This window comes from Drosophila sechellia, chromosome 3L (assembly GCF_004382195.2).
Source record: "Drosophila sechellia strain sech25 chromosome 3L, ASM438219v1, whole genome shotgun sequence".
Taxonomy (NCBI): Eukaryota; Metazoa; Arthropoda; class Insecta; order Diptera; family Drosophilidae; genus Drosophila; species Drosophila sechellia.
The window spans coordinates 14,677,721-14,696,329 of record NC_045951.1 but is presented as its reverse complement, the minus strand read 5'-3'; the positions used below and the strand labels follow the sequence as shown (position 1 = coordinate 14,696,329).

Below are 18,609 nucleotides of genomic sequence, written 5' to 3'. Positions count from 1 at the left end.
AATCCAATTTGATAAGTAATCGCATCAGCCGAAAGCCTTGAAATTCGCACTTAAAGCGTCTTCGAGCCCCTAATCCCAGCCATTTAAACACTAAACCAGCGAATGCCAGCATTTTTTTATGGCACCCAAAAGGTCCTTTTTCTTCGTCTGCCTGTTGAATATTTACCATTCAAGTTGATATTTTTATATATATGTATATATATTTTTCTTTTGCGGCAATGCTTTGGGCTTTGGCTTATTAAATCTGTGATTGTTAGCACCCTGGTGGGTGGTGGTGGTGAGTGGAAATCTCAACAAAAGTTGGCCAGGTCAAAGGCCGAAATAGTTGAGGAGCTCTTTGATTAGGGTCCCTGGTTATTTTTGGGCTTTTAGCATTTCCAGAGAGTAAAAGTTAACTGTTCGTTTCGCTTCCCTATCATCGCACATGTGTATCTGCATGTGTTATTTGTTGATAAGATAGTTCTCTCTTATCTGCGAACAATATACGGGTATTGAATGTACAATTCGGCTTCATATTCGTTACGCCCCTGCAGAGGATTTTTTTCCTGGTAGGCGTTACATAGGATTGTATACCTAATTGATGTTAGCCTTTTTTTTCCATTCCCATTTTTTTTGTCTATCTAATGACGTCAAGCATGTATATATGAGCAACAGCTAAAAGGGAGCACCTATATCTGCAAATTGGTTAAAGTTGCTGTGGCAATTTTCGAATTTATAAGTTGTTAATTTGTGCTGCAACTCTGGTGGGCAAAACTTGACCAAGGCAGCAAACTTTTGCCGATGTCTGTGCTCGGAATGGGGTGGCATGCTTGGTTGGCTTCCATGTCACCAGGCGGAGAAAGTACAAAAGGGATGGGCAGAATGATAGAAAGCGAGGAGCAGTAGAGAAGATGGCAGTCGATGGCGAGACAGCTTGTCACTGACATGTCCAGGGCTTAAATTTCATCCTTCACGCTTCCCTGCCAGCACACAAGTTCATTATTGTTATTTACCCCCTCCCCTCCCCCAGCAGTGTGGTGCACTTGCTTTAAGTTTTTTAATTATGCTGCCTGGTTATGTCCCCCCGTTTAATCCGTTTTAAAGGCGGCCATACATGGCGTATGCGTGATGGGTTGGGGGAATTGCGAATTACTTGATGTCTGGCTAAAACACACAGAAAATTTATGACATGCTCAAAGAGTGTGTTTTACTTGGTCGAGGCTTATGAGTTTGTTATATCTATTTGCGCAAGTATATAGTAAATATAAATCATAGTGATATTTTTTCTTACGAAGAAAATATGCAACTTCAGTAAAAATAAACCTAGCACTAAAATCAAAGTAAGAGACAATATTAAATGCATAAGATGCAAATGGTTTTTAATATTTTGTTATTGTTATTGTTATTGTTTAACTTTGCTTTATTTATTTGGTGAACCATTTTTTTGACTGCACAGTGAAGCATTTGCAATTAGCCTAATTGAAACTCCACTTTGAAAATGGGCATATGGAAACACTTAACACTCAACCATTCGTAATTCGGTTCGGCAGCCGTTCTCGTTAATTTATAATTACCTACCTAATGAACAACTGATTCGAGAAGCTTTTTAAATAGGCACTTAGTTGGTTCAAGCTGGCATAATTTATAAAGGCATTTGCATATATAAGCGTATTTTGAAATATCAGTTTAGTTTACTTTAAACCTTCATCAGGATGAGAATTTTCATACTTTCGGTGCTGTTCGGCCTAGCTTTACTCGCAGAAGCAGCAGCTAAACCAGATTGGATTACACCGAGGGAATACACAGTCACACTTGAAATAGATTAAACTAGTTAGGATGTAAAAAAAAACAACTTTCTTCAAATGTATGTGTGCACGAAAAAGAAGCCAACTTAATTGTTTAAACTCTCAGTTGGTCTTCTACGTATTTGCAAAAACTTTCAAACTGTCACCTGCACTCGTGCATACAAAGTTGCAGTAGTAATCATACTAAAATGTTTAAATAAAACAGTGTGCCTTGGCTTGGAAATTACACTTAGTGTTACATTGTTTGGTTAGGAATGTAAACTATAATATACAATTCCTTCTTGTTTATATGGTTGAATAAAAAAACTTTGAGAGTTCAAAAAAGCTATTAAGATGTTACTTGGCTTTTGGTTTTAAAATCAAATATACTATAAATAAAGATAATTTAAAGCTTACAATTATGTAAGGAACCAAAAAGGAAATTCTACGCTTTCCTAGTAGACATTTTCAAACAAATATTTAAGCTTTCTTTTTCTACCATCGAAATTGAAATCCGGAATCGGAACTCAGAAGTAAGACTTTTTAATTGCAGTATTGTTTGAGACAATAGAACAGATGGAAAACATCAAGCTACCAAATTTTTGGCAAACCGCTAATGACAACTATTCAGCAAAATCTGTTTTCAATTCTCCGAACGCCGAGAGCCCAACTAAGCAAATATGAAACTACGCAAAACGTGGTTAAATAATTTGCACGGATTCCCAGAAACGAATTTTAGTTGAATCAATATTTGAACTGATTAAATGAAAAGTAAATTATACCCGAAAAAGAGGAGCTCTATAAAATGGGGGAGCAATGGCCAATTTATGTCAGTTGAAAGTGGTTGCTAGTTTGGAAAATATGCGTCTGTTCGTGGCTCTGGTTTGTGTCAGTTTGGTGGCAGTGTCATCTGCCCAGTTGTCCCTGCGCGGAAGATTGGGACGCTCTGCGAAGGTGGACTTGTCAGTGGAGCCACCCACATTGCTGGCCAAGGCAGCTGGAATTGTGCCCACTGTGCTTGTGAAGAATGCCGGCATCGTGCCCACTGTGCTGGTGAAGAATGCAGCCCAAATCCTACCTGCCGTCAATGTTGCCGCCGATGTGGAAACGCCCAGCATCCTGCCTCAAGTGTCCAACAACATCTTGCCCTACTATCCCCGCTACTGGCCCGACTATGGATCCTTTGGCTATCCCGGCGACTGGAACGGTCCCAGCTACTGGGACAACAACTACTACGACTATGGAGCACCCTATCTGCGCAGACGTCGTCTTGTTAAGCCCGTTCTGTCCCCTGCCGTGATTAGTGCACCCACAAACTCCGACTCCTCGTCCACCACCACCACAACCACCACCGTGTCTGGTGAGGATTCGCCAGCTGTGACTACCGATGTCGTTCCCGATCAGGCTGACGCTTCCGAAAATCAGATTGCTGAACCCGTGTTCACCACCCAGGTGATCTAAGGAGAGGTCTGAAAAATAATAATTGAAGCTAATATATTGAGCAATTATTGTTTCATTAAGAGATAGCTGGGTCTATCATTTTAGAGGGTAAAACATTTAAGAAGACTTTAATTTGATAAGTTAATACCATTTTGGTATATAGTTTGCATAATTAACGGACAATTATGATAGATTTGAAACTTATTCGATAATATCTATGATTCAGGATTTGTATCAAAGTTAATTATCAATTTATGGCCACTTTAGGCCTCGAACCATAACGAGTACCCATCGGATATCTTATCGCGGTTCATCCTATATACTAAACGCTATTTGTGGCATTGAGTAGAGTGCAAACACGGAGCTCAGTGGGGCATTAAAGGTGCCAACTATTCGTTGCCGTGGCCAACCAGTTTTGACCAGCAGCCGAGCCATGAAAAAAGCAACAGGCTAAGAGCCTTCCATATGGCGCAATATTGAAATATCCAATCAAAATGTTAATTCGAGGATAGAAGCAGAGACGAGAATGAATGAAAATCAAAGGACCATTTTTCGTTAAGGCCGTGCATTGTTTGAGTCCTGTATCCTGGCCAAGGATCAACTCACTTCAGGTAACATTTTCAATCGAAACTTGATGGGTTTTTATGTAAATTTACGATACGCGCGCCAGATAGATTTTGATGAAAAAAATAATACCCTTTTCACACTTGTTGATTCATTAAACGGCGCGACCGATGGGAAAATACATAAAAAGAAGGGGTTTATTGTTATTTTCGCTCTTAGTTTGTTTGGATACAACAAAAAAATTGTGTTTGGTTTTGTTTTTGCCTATGTAACCGGAGCATATTGAGGGACTTTCTATGCTCGCTGGACTAGTGGGAGTGGGAATGGTAGTGAAGTGCTTTTTGCTCCATGTTTATTTTTAGGGTTTTGGCCGGGTCTTAGGGTCTGGCGCCATCGGGCTCCTGCCACTCCCACTCCGACTACCCTCCCTCCCCACAAAACCTCCCCTTGAATAACCGCCCCTATTTAGCCAGCGCGCTTTCATACCGAAAAGCTTTGGGCTATGCAAATGAATTAATGCCCATGAAAGTTTCCGTCGGGCGATGAGAGAGTACTTTCTACTGCAGTTTCGCCTAATTGCATCAATTAGGTATGTTAATGCCAACGGTTGAACTGCAAATGCTCTTTTCTTTTCGGTAAATATCTCAAGAACATGACTTGGCCAGAAATGTCAAAATATGCAGCATTTGCTCTTTTATACATATATAATGAATTTGTTAACTATCCACAGTTGGCAGCACTTAACTTGGTTAAGTTAAGCGTTATTTCTTCATTCCAATCACAATGGCGGGCTTAATAAGCTGAAAGTAATGAATAAACATCGGATATGAGAGCTAGCCGCTAATAATCCCATGCACATGACAGCATATGTGTACACTGAGCGAAATGTTTTATGGCCTTTCTTGGCCAAACGACTGTCAAATAAATCGCTTGGCTGCTTTCTTTTCGACTTTTTTTTTGCGGTGATGTCCTGTCACTCGAACGACTTGATGAGAGCTCAGCCATCACCATCATTGACATAACAATTGGAAGCACTTCCGTTTCCACATGAGCAGCCAGGGGCTGCTTTATATGTGGGCCAGGCCTGCCTGCTTTTTCCGCTCGTATCGGGGGAAATGGGAAATGTGGCCTATAAGCAAACAGAAATTAGCGTCCGACGTCGAAGGAAATGATTGCCCAGGAGATGAGCGCTGTTAGGGGACGTCGGTTTGATAAAAGAAAAAAGTACGAGTTATGGGAGGGATATCTTAGCTTAAGCCCAAGTGAATTTGTTATCATGCCGCATTTTCTTATTCGGGGATCTTTTTAATTGTTATTTTAAATATATGATAATTGCATTAAAGTCATACACTTGGAAGTGTGAGAATTTGATTTGTTAGGATCTTGTATGAAAGGTTTATTACCTGGCAATATTCATAAAAAGTCACTGATATATTTACAGTGCTTTCCCAAAGTTTTCGTAGTTATTAATATTTTCATATTATATTATAATTTTCAAAAATATTTTTGAGCAAACTGCACATCCACTTCGCTCTCTGTGTGACTTCATCTTTTATCTTGTCATATATCAACAAATAATAATTTAAAGCCAACACATGGCATATATTCCGCCCCAGGGGCTCCCGACTCCCCATGGGACTAGACAAAGTTTCGTAATTTTTTCGTATGCAAATTACCGTGCAGGGGGTTCAGGCCATGGCAAATTGACCAAAACATGTCAACTGTGTCAACAAGAATTATATCAATTGCGCTCGTTTTACGTCGATTGCAATAATTTGACCTGGCAAAGGTCACAATGAACATTTCTTGGAACGAATTCGAAAAGACTCCACTTCACGAATTCCCTATTCCTTCCAAATTAATTTTTTATATTTATTAGGTTTTTTTTAAACATTTTATAAAATGGTCTATTAATATAATTAATAAAATTCACAAAAACATATGCAATATTTAGAAATGGACTGTAAAAAAGTACGTGGTATGCGCTAGTCGATGCAATAATATATGCATTCCCTTTTTCCGTGTGCAATCATAGTGCTTTTATTATATATTATCGTTCAATTTTAATTAGGGATTATTTCACCCACCTTTGCGAGGACACATTTTCCATTTTCAATTTAAATTTCATTTATTGGATTTCGCAACTTTTACAGTAGCCCAGTTCGCCAAATTCGTATGCACAATTAAAGGAATAAAATGTAATGTTCGGTTGTAATCAATGTTAGTCCGTTTCATTTCGGATAATTGTCTAGAATCGTGGGACCGCCAAGAGAATTACTTTAATTGGCAGGAGGCGGGGCAAGGTCACCGACAATCGAACGGGGTCAGTGGTTATGGACGGGCATATATGTATGTATGTACGGGGACTAAGGAATCGATTGCAATCACAGTCATAAAGCGAATTACTTTGAACCCAAAGCGCACAGGCTGCAGGAATGCCTTCGGTTCACACATGGGGGATAAATGGGGTTAAGGGTAGTTACGGCGCTTGTGGTGGTGGCCATGGGGTCAAGTGTAATGGACATGAACATGTGATGCACGGACTGTTGACCAGGCCATTCGAGTTGGAGGAGCAATTGTCTCCTAGATCGGGTCACTGAGTCAGCAAAGGAAATGTGCGTTTTCCCTTTGTCTCCTATACATATTGCGGTTTAGGCTCTGCAGCTGATCAGTAAAAGGTTGCCATTTTAATTAAATGGTGCATGAGATAAATAAACGCAATTATATTGAATTCCTTTCGCTTGTGTTGTTTTTCATTATTCAACTGAAATTCAATAGATGATCTACCAAAAGGTATTCCTTTGAAATGATATAGAATGGCACATTTCAATGAAGGTGCCTTTAGAGCAATCATTCAGCACTAACTACATTCGGTTTATAGATAGATGCTTGACTATTGACTTGTACAATATGAAATTGAAATTATTTTATACACTATTATTTTATATGAATTTAATTTCCTTCTAGTTTTCAATTTACCACACTCAGAAAATATGTAAATAATTAAAAGTCTTCTGTAATTATTCATGCAGAATTTATAGGTGTCCTCTAAATCTTATCGAGGCCAATGAAAATTCTTCAATTAGCCAAGCTTGATGCCACATAATTGAAAAAGTATGCCAATTATGTCAGGTTGGCCTTAAATTCGTAAGCTACCACAGGGGAGCGAATTCTTGGGGTGCCTATTTTTAGCGCGCTGAAATGTATGCTACAATTTCCTTCAGTGGCACGAGGCCGAGTCGAACTTGAATCAAATTATGATTAAGTCCTTACGGACGCCTGTCAGGGGAATGCGTGCGTGAATGTCCCTACGAATGAGTCCTGTGGCCGTCTCCGTGTGAGTGAGTATCTGTGTGCGTGACATTGATTGGCATTGAGCTGGGCGTAGGCAAATGTGCGATATGGAAACATGGCCAAAACCCTCTCGACCATCGCCGGCAATTGAGTTAAGCGCATGTGGATGCCGTTTAAGCCCACGACATGTCCAACCGACGACCAACTAATCTCATTGTCGGCATTAAAAATTACAAACACGCGCCGCATTATAATGCAATTCGCCTGTGTTCGACGAGCACCTGACTGCCTTTTGCCACCTTCAACTCAGCCACCATCCTTCATCATTCTTGATGACTCCTTCGTTGGCAACATTTCTTCCCTTTTAACCACCTCCAGGAACTGTTTACAATTGCGCACAAGTCGTCAATGCCTGTCCTCGTCCTTGGGCTCCCTTCAATGGTATCTGGATGTTCCAACACGAACTGCTTTCACTTTCCTAGATTTTTTCACAGATTGTGCATTCAACTAAACATCATTACGTTTTTCCAGTTGTCCCACGCAAATAAGCAACTTAAGCTGAAATTTTATGGTTGTGGCTTCTTTAAGAAACATTTAATTTGTCACAGGAAAAATATAGTACGTTTTCTACAATTCCAAACAATTTATGATTTATATGACTGGTTTAATTGGAAATTTAAAATTTGCGTTATCTTTAAAAGTCTTTTAGATCGTTTGTCTAAAACTATGCTTTAAGTAAAAATTTTTTTTTTTAATAAACTGTTTATTTTTATTTATGAATGATCCCAAAAATATGAAATGAAAATAATGTAACATTTAGTGGTTTTTTATGAAAACTTTCAATAGGGCTAATTGCCTATTCATTTTCCATAGCGGCTATCTCTTTTTCGATGTCATCTAGAGCCTGGTCAATAGCATCTTCCTCGGGATCGATCAGCTCATCGTCATTTTCGTTGTCTTCCTGGGCAGCCTCCTCGGATTGGTCATGGTGCCCATCTTCCACCTCTTCCTCTTTATCGAGCTGATCCTCTGCTAGATCATCAAGTTGGTCCTCTGAAAGATCTGTTTCGTTGTCGTCTTCATCCTCTTCAGTTTGATCCTCCTGTTGGTATTGATCTTCGCCAGATTCCTCGTCACTCTGGGAGATCTCATGAGAAAACTCTTGGGAAATCTCGTGGGATTCCTCTACACTGGTCTGTGGACCCTCGACAATTTGACCATTAATGGTGGGCATGATGCGATAGTAACCGTTGTAATAGTACGGATACCAATTGTTGTTCCATGGGTTATGTTGTTGAGATGGGCGAGTATTTCCCTCGTTGCTGTTGGCAACAGCATTGGACACTCCCGTAATGATCACCGTGTTGTTTCCAAACTTAACCGTCGTATTCCTTTGACCGGCCTCTGCCAGGACCGCCTGCAGCCAACCCAAATTCACCTGGGGAGCTGCATTGCCATAGGCCAGGATACCGGCAAAGATCACTAGGGCAAATGCTATGGATCGCATGATTATCAAATGTATACAGGCTGAGTGCAACTGAGACTATGATTTCCAATTAGCTTATCTTTGTTTTTATATCTTTAAAAAATGGTCCAAGTCGATCGATTTATTGTGACATGATTACATTATGCTAACAATCATCAAGGTTTCATGGCCTACGATATATTTAGTTGGAAGTAGTTCTTATTTATGGCTTACCACAAATATGACAACGAACATGTGAGTAAATATTCAGAAGTTTCGAGTATTCGGAGCAAAACAAGTTAATGTGCTATGAATCAGAAAATAAGAATATGGAGGGCCATTCCCAAAATTTGTAAACAATTGTAGGTGGAACAGTGGTTATTCTACTAAGAAGTAAAAAGGAGGATACATGTATATATAAATATATAAGTTTATATATTTACTTAAACCAGTTTCCTATGAATTAGTAACATCCTGTTTTTGCTTTCCTAAGGTTATACAATATATACCCTAATATAAAAGTATCAAGTTAGCCATGCTTCACTGTAATTTTTGTATGGTCTCCAAGTTCCGTCAGTAAAATGTTTACGCACGACTTTGCCTCATTTTTTGAGGCTCAAACCAAGGCAACAGCTGTCGCGGAGTAAACACAAAATGAGCCAAATAAATTGTCACAATGCCAGCTTTTATTTTTCTGCCAATTTAGAGATTTGCTATAAAAGCGTATTTTAAATGTAGAACTGAACTTAGTTTAAAACTAAATTTGACAATACAATGCGTGCCTATTTGCTCCTTGCCCTGTTTGGATGTGTGCTTTTGGCCACAGTTTCCGCAAATCCGGTGGACATTGACGACTTGGAGGACCTCGAGGAGGACAAACGAATTGCTGATGAGCAGGATAATGTCAACGATGATGAGGAAGACGATGAGGATATAAATGAACCCGAGTCCGACGACGACTTAGATGAGCCTGAATCCCCGGATGATAACTCCGATGACGATTCCCAGAACAATGATGATTCCGAAAGCGACGAGAGCAACCAGTACAATCAAGATGAAGAGTAGCTCTAATGGGAATTAACCCTTTCTATTCATTATTGTTTTTATCTACACGTTTTCAACGGTCGTTAGACGTTTAAACAACTGTTTACACAGAAAAACACAGTTCATCTCCAACAACCAAAGAAGTAAATGTTTTTATGTTATTCTAGCAAATACACACATTTCTGGAAACACCCGTTATCGGAATTGGTGCTTTTTACTTCACTTCTTTTTATACAGTTCTTAAATCATTTTGTAAAGAATTACATACTACGAAAAACTTAAAAATACAATTTTTTTCACTAATTAACCGCAAAGCAATATTCTTTTCCATACTCTTTTTTTTTTAGCGCTGGGAGAAAGAAATAATTTTCTGCCTGTAATGTGTGGCTTAATAGATCAATAAATGTTCTATCCCTCAAATATTTAATTAACATTAGTAAAGTGCAGCCATTGTGCAGTTTGCAATAGGAATTTTAAAGCAAACACGGCATGCATATATAAGAAGTTCAGTACTTTGAAAAAACTTATTCAAAGAAGAACTAAGTCTACGAAATAGAGATGCACTTTCTGATGGTACTCGTCCTAATTGCTCTTTTGGCCATGGCCTTTGTGAGTGCAAACCCACTTCCGCATCCAAGTGGAGAAGTTATCGTTATTGTCAACCCAAAAGGCCTAGATGACTGTTACACTACAACAACGTCTGCTTAAATTCGAAAATACAAATATATTTCGAAATTCTTTCCCAATGCAATTTCTCAAATACAAAATATGAAATGAGCAACTGATAAGTCACCAATAAAGAAATAAAAATAAAACTTATTTAGGGTGAAACTTTTAAATACGTTTTTTTCGACTTTATATGTTAAATAAGATCAATAAACGTTTTGAAGTTCGAGTCATCCGATTTTTTATTTTACTATATATACCAAAGTATACATATGTATTTATGTACTATTTTCTCGAGAAAAAATTTGGAATGACGGAAATAAAAAGACGAAGTATATAGTAATGAAGCTGAGAAATTGGTTTTTATTGTTTAAAAAGGTCAAAAAACCATTCACTATCTTTTTAATTCAATGATTGCATGCGTGTGTATAGTAAATACGACACGACTATTAGATACCTGTTAAACAGATAGTTAATAGCACAGAATTGAGATATAAGCCCAACGAATTTCGTCACTAAAAACAATTCTGGATAATTCCTAGAATAATATCAATTAAGAAAGTGCGTCACCACGCAATAATGGGAAAAGCAATTGTTCAAATATGAAATTCGTAAATGACTCGTTCAAATAATAACAAAAACAGTTACTGTCAAAAAAAAATAGGTTTTTAATATAAAAAGCGACTGATCGAGTAAAGTTCCAAATCAGTTTAAAACTTCGCTGAGCACAAAAACACCAAATAATGCGATTCTTAATTGTCGTTGCTCTTGTGGCCTTTTTGGCTGTTAACCTTGTGGCTGCTCGACCAGCTGAGGATGAGGAGTCCTCCGTCCAGAACAACACTAGTGAGGATTCGAACTCCGATGCTGCCGAGGAAGAACCTGCTGTTGAAGAAAGTCACGATTCTGGAAATGAGGATAACCAGGATGAAGAAAATAGCGAGGACAATCAGGAGGAGTCAGATAATGAATCAAACGGAGATGATGAGGAAGAAACCAACGGGTCTGATGATAATACCGAATCGGATAATAATAACGATTCAGAAGGCGATCAGGAGCAGGATGCTCCACCCAAGAAGCAGATTCGAACATTCGGACCTCTCCTCATCCAAGCAAGGCCCCTTTTCCTCGATTAATAACACGTGTTTTTAAAATATCCATAAACAAAATGCTTTAAAATTATACTACAATTAAAACAATAAATAAATTAAATATATGACGATCGATTTGAAAAAACGCCACAAAGTATATAGCACTTTTTGCAGAATTGGTTTAGGTTGAGGGGCTTGTCTACACAGTTGAAAAAATTATATAGAATGAATAAACTTTCTTAGCATAAGTTTAAAAAAAAAAATCAGTTTTGCTTTATTTTAAGTTTTTAAATATAACAGTTTTTTTATTTGAAATCTGGCCACAAGACTTTAAATAATTTGATTTTGCTTATACTTCTTGGGGCATTAACATATATTAATATATATCACCACATAGCTAAAGTAACAAAACACAGCTGTATGTCATAACCACAATTATTTTCTTTAAAATCCCGTGTTATAGAATTGCTTCAGCAGTTTTCACGGCAATTTTATTGCATATCTCTAAAGTTGATCCCAGTTATATGACTATAGCTATTTTTAATAACTTCGTGCTATAGAATTTAGCACTTTTCAAGTTTTTTTTATATGCCTCTCAGTTCCTAAATATATCTCTTAAATTGTAGTTCACTTACATCGTCAGTTGACGGAAGAGTTGGCAGATAAAACTGCATTATTTACTTTTGTACATATATGACAATCTACAGATTGCACAGCTTGGCAGGTTAAACTTTTCTGAATAAGAACAAACACTCCGTTTTTTATATAAAATGTGCAGTTTATAGGAGAAATATGTAGTTACCGTAGAAATTCAAGTGGATTAAGATGCGTTACTTAGGAGTTATTGCTCTCGTCGCTTTCCTGGCCATTTCCGCTGTGATGGCACATCCACCTACAAATAGTAGCATTGAACAAGGATCAGGATCCAGTAACCGATCAACCATTCGTCCTGTCCCCAGATGGCCTAAGTGGGGTGGAATCGGTCCAGTCATTTTAAACACTCCCCCCACTCCGTGGCAATGAGCGTAAATAAAGATTTCGTAGTAGATTCTACGAATCGGCCAAAATTTGCGAGACTTTTTCTATAAATAGCTGAATGTTGTACGAAATTGGAAAGCAGTTTTCGCGATAACTCCTTAGACTCAACATCAAAATGCGTTCCCTGATTCTTGTCGCTCTTTTGGCCTTCTTGGCTGTTTGCTTTGTGGCTGGCCGTCCAGCTGAGGATGAGGAGTCCTCCGCTGCCGTGGTTGAGAATGCCGATGAGGAATTCGACTAGCCATGATGCGGAGAGCACCGGAGCCGCTGATGCGGAGGAATCCTCGGATGAGGAGACAACTGAAGAGTCTGGCGATTCCGCTGACGAATCCAGCGATGATGCCGATGAGGATGAGGCAACCACTGCTGCTCCGGTCAAGAAGCACATCCGTCCCTTCTGGCCCAGGTTCGGAGGTCATGGTCCAGTTGTGATCAGGCATCACACTGGTTATGTTGTCTAAATAAAAAATATTATCTTTAACAAAAATCTAACTCAAACTAAAAATTCAAACTTTTCTACCAGTTTTCTATACAACTCCATTATTTTCAAAACAAATAAAGTGAAATTTCAAAATTGAAAACATTAAAAGCAGCTGATTCTTATATCGCAGCAGGCAGTATTGTTAGGAACGTTGATGAAATGCGTACCTTGTGTGCTCTAAGTTTGATCGCTTTCATGGGCATAACCCTAATATCTACAAAGCCATTGGATAAATCTAGCCAACCGAAAGTTTCAAGGCCACTAAATCAAGCGGATTTGGATAAAATGCTAAAAAACTTGAAGTTGCTTGAAAAATTAGCCAATGAAACTTATTATTCACCAGATCCCACCACAAAGGAGACATATTTAACTCAAGGTCAAACGGCGGAGGAAACTAAAGAACCAACTGGAGAGGAAACCAAGGAACCCACTGCAGAGGAAACTCAAACTGGAGAAGATGGCGAGTTCTTCGAAGATGAAGAGGAGGAAGATGAAGCGACTGTGGACAAACCAACTGATGCCATACCAGTTAATTTTCTAAAATATCCCGAGTACGAAGAAGATTTCAAGGCTTATCCAAGATTTGCAATCCTTCGAAATGGCTATGTGCATCACATGAACTTGGACTTTTAGCGTATTTCATCACAAAATTAATGCTAATGACGTGTTCTCAAGAACAATGCCAGTTTATGTCGATAGATGGGGAAATTCCGACTACAGTCAGGTGGTTTGCACAGCTGTGACTCTGAATAAAAGTTAGATATGTGGTAGCTATGTATGAGTTTGTTTTCCAAAAGCTATATCTACAGTGTGTTCTGAACTACACATTTGAGTAGTTTTGTTTTTAGTTACCAAAATGCGTCTCTACGTTGGTTTTCTATCGGTTTTGGTTCTTACTTTTCTGATTGTGTTTATCACTTGTGCTGATTCATCTGGAAAGTCCCGAAATCGCGAAGATCGATTTGATCTAGAAAACGAGCGATTTAATAATCAAGGAAGTGACGAAATAATTGCGCCATGTGAAAGTACGGATAGTGTGGAAATCGATAGCTGTCGTCAGGGGAAAAATACAGGGGAGTAAATACCCCAAGAGAAAGACATTTAAATTCGATATTTAGCAATAACATTCGATAATACTGTACTAAATAAAAATGTATAAAATACAAAGAATAGCAATAGCTATGATGTTTACTTGGTTTGGTTTTATAGATAGAATAAAATTTGATAAGTACCGATTTTTGATCATGCTGGCCATAGTTTTTGGTATGCCTACTTATTCCTTAAATATATTATTTACATAGAGCTTGCTTTTAAAGCAGATTTTTTCTCAAAATTTTAGTATATATATTCTTTTTTTTTTTTAATAAAATAATTTGTGCTTTAAAGATTATTCAATTTGTATTTCCAGTGAATCCAACTCATCGGCAAGATGGTTATGGTTAGTTCCGCGGTTCTGGGGGCCGCAGCCGGAACAGGATTGGCCCTGATTCTGGCCGTGACAATCGTCATGTACCGCTACTACCTTCTGCGTAAGCGTGGCAAGGAGTGGGACGAACTGGACCGCTGGGAGGAGACGCGCATTATGCGTAAGCTGCAGATGAAGGTAGGCGACTGACGCAGTCTGTTAACGTTAATGTGATTGCGGCCAAAACGGGCGAGGACACCCCGTGGAGCTGCAGACGCACAGCTGACACTACCAGGCCAGAATGAAATGGAGCACGAAGTTGGCCAAATAGCGTGGGAGGTCTGTCTGCCTGTAAATGACATAGGTCAAATGGTTTCATATATACTTTTTATGGGGATGCTTCCTTTGTTTTGAAATCTCTTTAAGAATTCCTTATTAATTATATTTCAACTTGTGTCTCAGTATAAAATAATATAGACCCTGGGATATCGAACGGATTTCTTGGTTGTTTTTCAAACCAACTGTCTGCAAGGGCGACTGAAAATTGAGTTTACACGCTTAAAATACAGTGGCGCCACTATTTCAATTCCACGTCGCGACGAACATCTGAACTAGTGGTATCTACACGTTATCTACATTTCTTGTACAATACTGGTTTCTCTGATTTCAATAAAAGGAATTGTAATCGACGACTTTCTAATAACAACATTAGGTATTAAAGTTTTGAGCCACCACAGCAAATATGTGTAAATTGCGTTTGACAATGACGATTTCTTGGGCGGTAATCTTAAAAATGCTAAGTAAATAATATGCAATTAGCAACGAACGCATTTTATATATTTCGAGACTCTGATTAAGATCCATATCTTGGTAATTTTGATGGTACAATTATTTCTACAATTAATTCTTGTTAAATTTTATTAAACATACTTCATCTTTATGAAGGATAAATTGTTCAAATATATTAATTAGTGTTGAGTACCTACCTATTTTAAAGCTTAATTTCTTTAAGAAAGCTTTCAGATTTATAAGTAAAAATTAATACTTACATTAAAATAAAATAATGATTTATCGAAAGGCTAAACGTTGCATATTACCTATATGATTAGAAAATGTGGTATTGTTGTCAAGAAATCCTGTACGGCCTACATAACCATTAATTATAGGCCAGAAAACTGCGTTGGTCAGCCATTTTGAATCGGTGAGAAATCCAAAGGATCGCAGACAACCACAAGGATACAAATGTGTCTGGTGCTTCTGCGAGAGCGGCTGCAATCGAATGAATGAGGCCGTATCAAAATCTGTTTCATAATGCATTTGATATAACCCTCGGCAATCCGCCGGAACCCGGGGGTTGTTCCGACTGGGAATCCTACCTTGTTTCCAAGGATTCGGATGGTGACCTAACCCAACGCGTGCTGGCGGAAGGGGAGGATCAGTGAAGCGTTTTACGATTGCAAATGCTGTTTTTATTAACTAACTGGCTTTGGTCGTTGACAGCGCGGGGTAAGTGGTGGACTTAAGGGTGCTAAGCGTTTCTGGTTTCGTTTTGTTTGCTATTTATTATATAATTTGATTAGACGTTAAGTGTTTAAGTGTTTTTTGGTTGTGTTGGGGGGAATTGTCACCATTTTCGAGTCCTGATCTCCCCCTCCATGATTTACATTGTACACCCAATACAGGCCCTTCAAACTAGCCACAACATTTACCACAATAAATGGGACCTGATTAATAGCATTGTCCAGCGGCCTTGACCACAGCTAAAAAAGAAACCTATAAACCTCCATTTAAACGGCGGTCCTTTTACAATATATACTTTTTAAAGGTCAGCAGAAAGGAATTTCGCCTTACCTGAATTTTTCCTCGCAAGGTTCGCTCTTCTCCGACAAAAGAGAAAGGAAAAAAAAACAAAACTGCAGATCACTGCAAGTGCGGATCGTGTTTGGGTCCTTTGTGGAGTGTCCTTTGTCCAGCCACTGACTTTTCATTCATGAAAATAATACTCGAAAAAAAGAATGAAAAAGTTTCTTTTGTTTTGGTTTGAATTTTTGGACACTTGGCGGTGCGATACTTTGATATTTGTTTTCAATAGTTGAAGAACACCTAAAAATAACCATTGAGAAGCAACTTTTTTGCCTAGAAATGTCACATATATTTCATAAATTTAATTAATTATTTGTTAGTTTATATATTTATCAAATAATAATATGAAATATTTTTTGTAAAATTTGTTTACCATTTATTCTAAGCCCGGAACATTTTCTGATAAACTAAACTTATCCCAAAAGGCTTTTTTGCCATTTTAATGTGGAATATACAAGCGTCGTAATGTTTTTCTGATATCAAAACGTGTTTATCTTTTTTAAATACCTCAATATTATTTCTCACAGTACCATCTTACAGTCATTAAAGTACACAACTCACCGTGTAATTTAATTGCACAAAATCCATCCTATCGAGTAACCCAAAGCATTCCCCGAGGCCTATTGACTCAGTAACACGCAGAGAAGCCAGACTCAACCTCAAAGCTCATTCGTAAATTATTCAGGGGTAAATAATAATTTATTCGAGCACATGCATGGGGCTATATAAAAATGCATGGTCTATGATGAAGTCATATTTGTTAAATCAACAAATATACAAAACGAGAGAGTGGATAAACAAACCCTTGGCTAAGTAGCAACAATGGCAACTAGAACAATCAGTCAAAATGCAAATGTCACAACCAATTAATGTCAATAAATGATTAACCCAATCCGCATTTATAAGGGTTTCGAATACCCACTATGGTGGTGGTTCAGTTTTCAGAATATTTTTTTGAAACACCCCTTTAGTGGGCAAATCCGGTTTGATGTTCTCCCCGACTCGGTCAGTTAGTTTTGCGTTGTATCCATATCAAAAAATAAGGGGAAGTAAACATTTCGATATGCTTTCATTTGTTCAGCGTTTAGGCGACTTTTGTTCACAATTAAAATGAAATTGTTCGCTTGAACGAAGCCGATGCTATCTTGGATATAAGAAAATTTGAATATTTCCAAATCCGAAACATTTGTATTCTTTATAAGCCATAGACGAAGTCCAAGTCAATAGCACGATCCAATTGTGAAAAAAAAGGAAACCCGAATCAATCGAGCATGCAATAATCGCAGACAAAAAACGGAAGTGGTCAATGGAGAAAATCTCAAGTGGCCCAAACAATTGGTAAAAGGCGGTCAAAAGGACCTCTCGCACGAGACCAACGCAACGCCCAAAGAGCAGAAATTCCTACAAAAATATTAACACAACAGCATCTGCTCTCGATTTTGCTATTGACCAGCGTCCAGATTCCCTGCTTTTTTTTTTGCACAGCCCGCCAATTAAGCAGAAGCCAAATACTTAAAAACCTTAAAAAAGTGGGCGAACATTCGGATCGCCTACGTAGAAGTCGGTCGACAATTAACGTCAGCAATTGTGATCGGTTTTATAGCCACTTAACATACGATCAACTGGCAGAAGGACGACAATGCCGCACCTCGGCACAAAGCCATGAAAAGGACAATTATAGGTAAATCCCTAAAGTCAGTTAACAAATGATAAAACTGCCGCCATAATTCTGTGTAATGTAGCCCAAAAACAACATTTCGGCGACGTACTGTCTGGCTTAAATGTCCCGACCTGGCCCAAAAAGTACACACAAACAAAGGCGCAACGTGCGTCGTGTCTTGGATTTGTCAAAGGACCAAAGGACTGCATCCATGAATGGGATCGTCCTGAATGGATGATCCTTGACGCATTGTTCGCCGTAGTTGCACAAGCAGAAGAATGCATCAATAAAATTACGCCAAGGCGAGGAGTAGGACTCAAAGGAGAGATACAGATACATATATACCCATATGCTGGAGGGTCTGATAACCAGGAGTTGTAGAAGTAGAGGTTCGATTCGAGATTTCGGCAGCCACCACTTCGGGCCATAAGTTGCCATGAAATTGGCATTAAACGGTTGGAGGGCTTGCAGTTTTCAATGGTTGTAAAATTAATCGATTCGATTGTGAAGGGTCACTGAAGAGGTTTTCTTGTAATGCAATAAATTACAAACAAGATGCTGTGTAAATTTCGTTTACCATTTAAAAGATCGTCCTAGAAAAGGAATTATCATTGCGCTAATATTTATAATTTTTGCAAGAATGGATAACAGAGTTTTTGATAGTACTTAGGGCTATTTGTCTTTTTCAACACGAACACTTTTAACATAAAAATATTAATAATTTGTTACTTAAAACCTTACAATGATGCAAAATAGCTAATAGGTAAAAGCATGAAAATAATCGAACTGCTTTTATCTTTAAAATCTCTGATGGCATTTGTTTCTTTTTCAAGCA

The 18,609-nt window shown here is 38.3% G+C and overlaps 10 protein-coding genes across 10 annotated transcripts in view; 9 read left to right on the top strand and 1 right to left on the bottom strand.

Annotated features, from left to right (window-relative positions):
- Positions 1–18,609, top strand: part of LOC6605723 (synaptotagmin-5) — a 49,057-nt gene that overhangs the window by 715 nt on the left and 29,733 nt on the right. Inside the window, exon 2 of the mRNA XM_032717913.1 lies at positions 14,255–14,449. Within this exon, the coding sequence (XP_032573804.1) occupies positions 14,276–14,449 (174 nt within the window). The 5' untranslated portion in view covers positions 14,255–14,275. The remainder of the gene's footprint in view (positions 1–14,254; positions 14,450–18,609) is intronic.
- Positions 2,596–3,268, top strand: LOC6605733. The gene has a single exon (XM_002030513.2). It carries the CDS (start codon positions 2,625–2,627, stop codon positions 3,222–3,224), a length of 600 nt encoding a protein of 199 aa, XP_002030549.2. The 5' UTR covers positions 2,596–2,624; the 3' UTR covers positions 3,225–3,268.
- On the bottom strand, positions 7,820–8,898 carry LOC6605732 (retrotransposon Gag-like protein 5). Its single transcript, XM_002030512.2, has one exon. It carries the CDS (start codon positions 8,566–8,568, stop codon positions 7,918–7,920), a length of 651 nt encoding a protein of 216 aa, XP_002030548.1. The 5' UTR covers positions 8,569–8,898; the 3' UTR covers positions 7,820–7,917.
- On the top strand, positions 9,271–9,884 carry LOC6605731 (phosphopantothenoylcysteine decarboxylase subunit VHS3). The gene has a single exon (XM_002030511.2). It carries the CDS (start codon positions 9,301–9,303, stop codon positions 9,589–9,591), a length of 291 nt encoding a protein of 96 aa, XP_002030547.1. The 5' UTR covers positions 9,271–9,300; the 3' UTR covers positions 9,592–9,884.
- Positions 10,091–10,465, top strand: LOC116800969. Its single transcript, XM_032717920.1, has one exon. It carries the CDS (start codon positions 10,129–10,131, stop codon positions 10,276–10,278), a length of 150 nt encoding a protein of 49 aa, XP_032573811.1. The 5' UTR covers positions 10,091–10,128; the 3' UTR covers positions 10,279–10,465.
- LOC6605730 (uncharacterized lipoprotein SSP0535) lies at positions 10,938–11,452 on the top strand. Its single transcript, XM_002030510.2, has one exon. It carries the CDS (start codon positions 10,980–10,982, stop codon positions 11,370–11,372), a length of 393 nt encoding a protein of 130 aa, XP_002030546.1. The 5' UTR covers positions 10,938–10,979; the 3' UTR covers positions 11,373–11,452.
- LOC116800968 lies at positions 12,114–12,394 on the top strand. Its single transcript, XM_032717919.1, has one exon. It carries the CDS (start codon positions 12,153–12,155, stop codon positions 12,348–12,350), a length of 198 nt encoding a protein of 65 aa, XP_032573810.1. The 5' UTR covers positions 12,114–12,152; the 3' UTR covers positions 12,351–12,394.
- LOC6605729 lies at positions 12,458–12,946 on the top strand. The gene is given in 2 exon segments (XM_032717917.1): positions 12,458–12,597; positions 12,599–12,946. Coding segments are annotated over 2 exon segments (345 nt in total). The 5' UTR covers positions 12,458–12,480; the 3' UTR covers positions 12,827–12,946.
- Positions 12,977–13,616, top strand: LOC6605728. Its single transcript, XM_002030508.2, has one exon. It carries the CDS (start codon positions 13,006–13,008, stop codon positions 13,477–13,479), a length of 474 nt encoding a protein of 157 aa, XP_002030544.1. The 5' UTR covers positions 12,977–13,005; the 3' UTR covers positions 13,480–13,616.
- On the top strand, positions 13,679–14,013 carry LOC116800967. The gene has a single exon (XM_032717918.1). It carries the CDS (start codon positions 13,703–13,705, stop codon positions 13,925–13,927), a length of 225 nt encoding a protein of 74 aa, XP_032573809.1. The 5' UTR covers positions 13,679–13,702; the 3' UTR covers positions 13,928–14,013.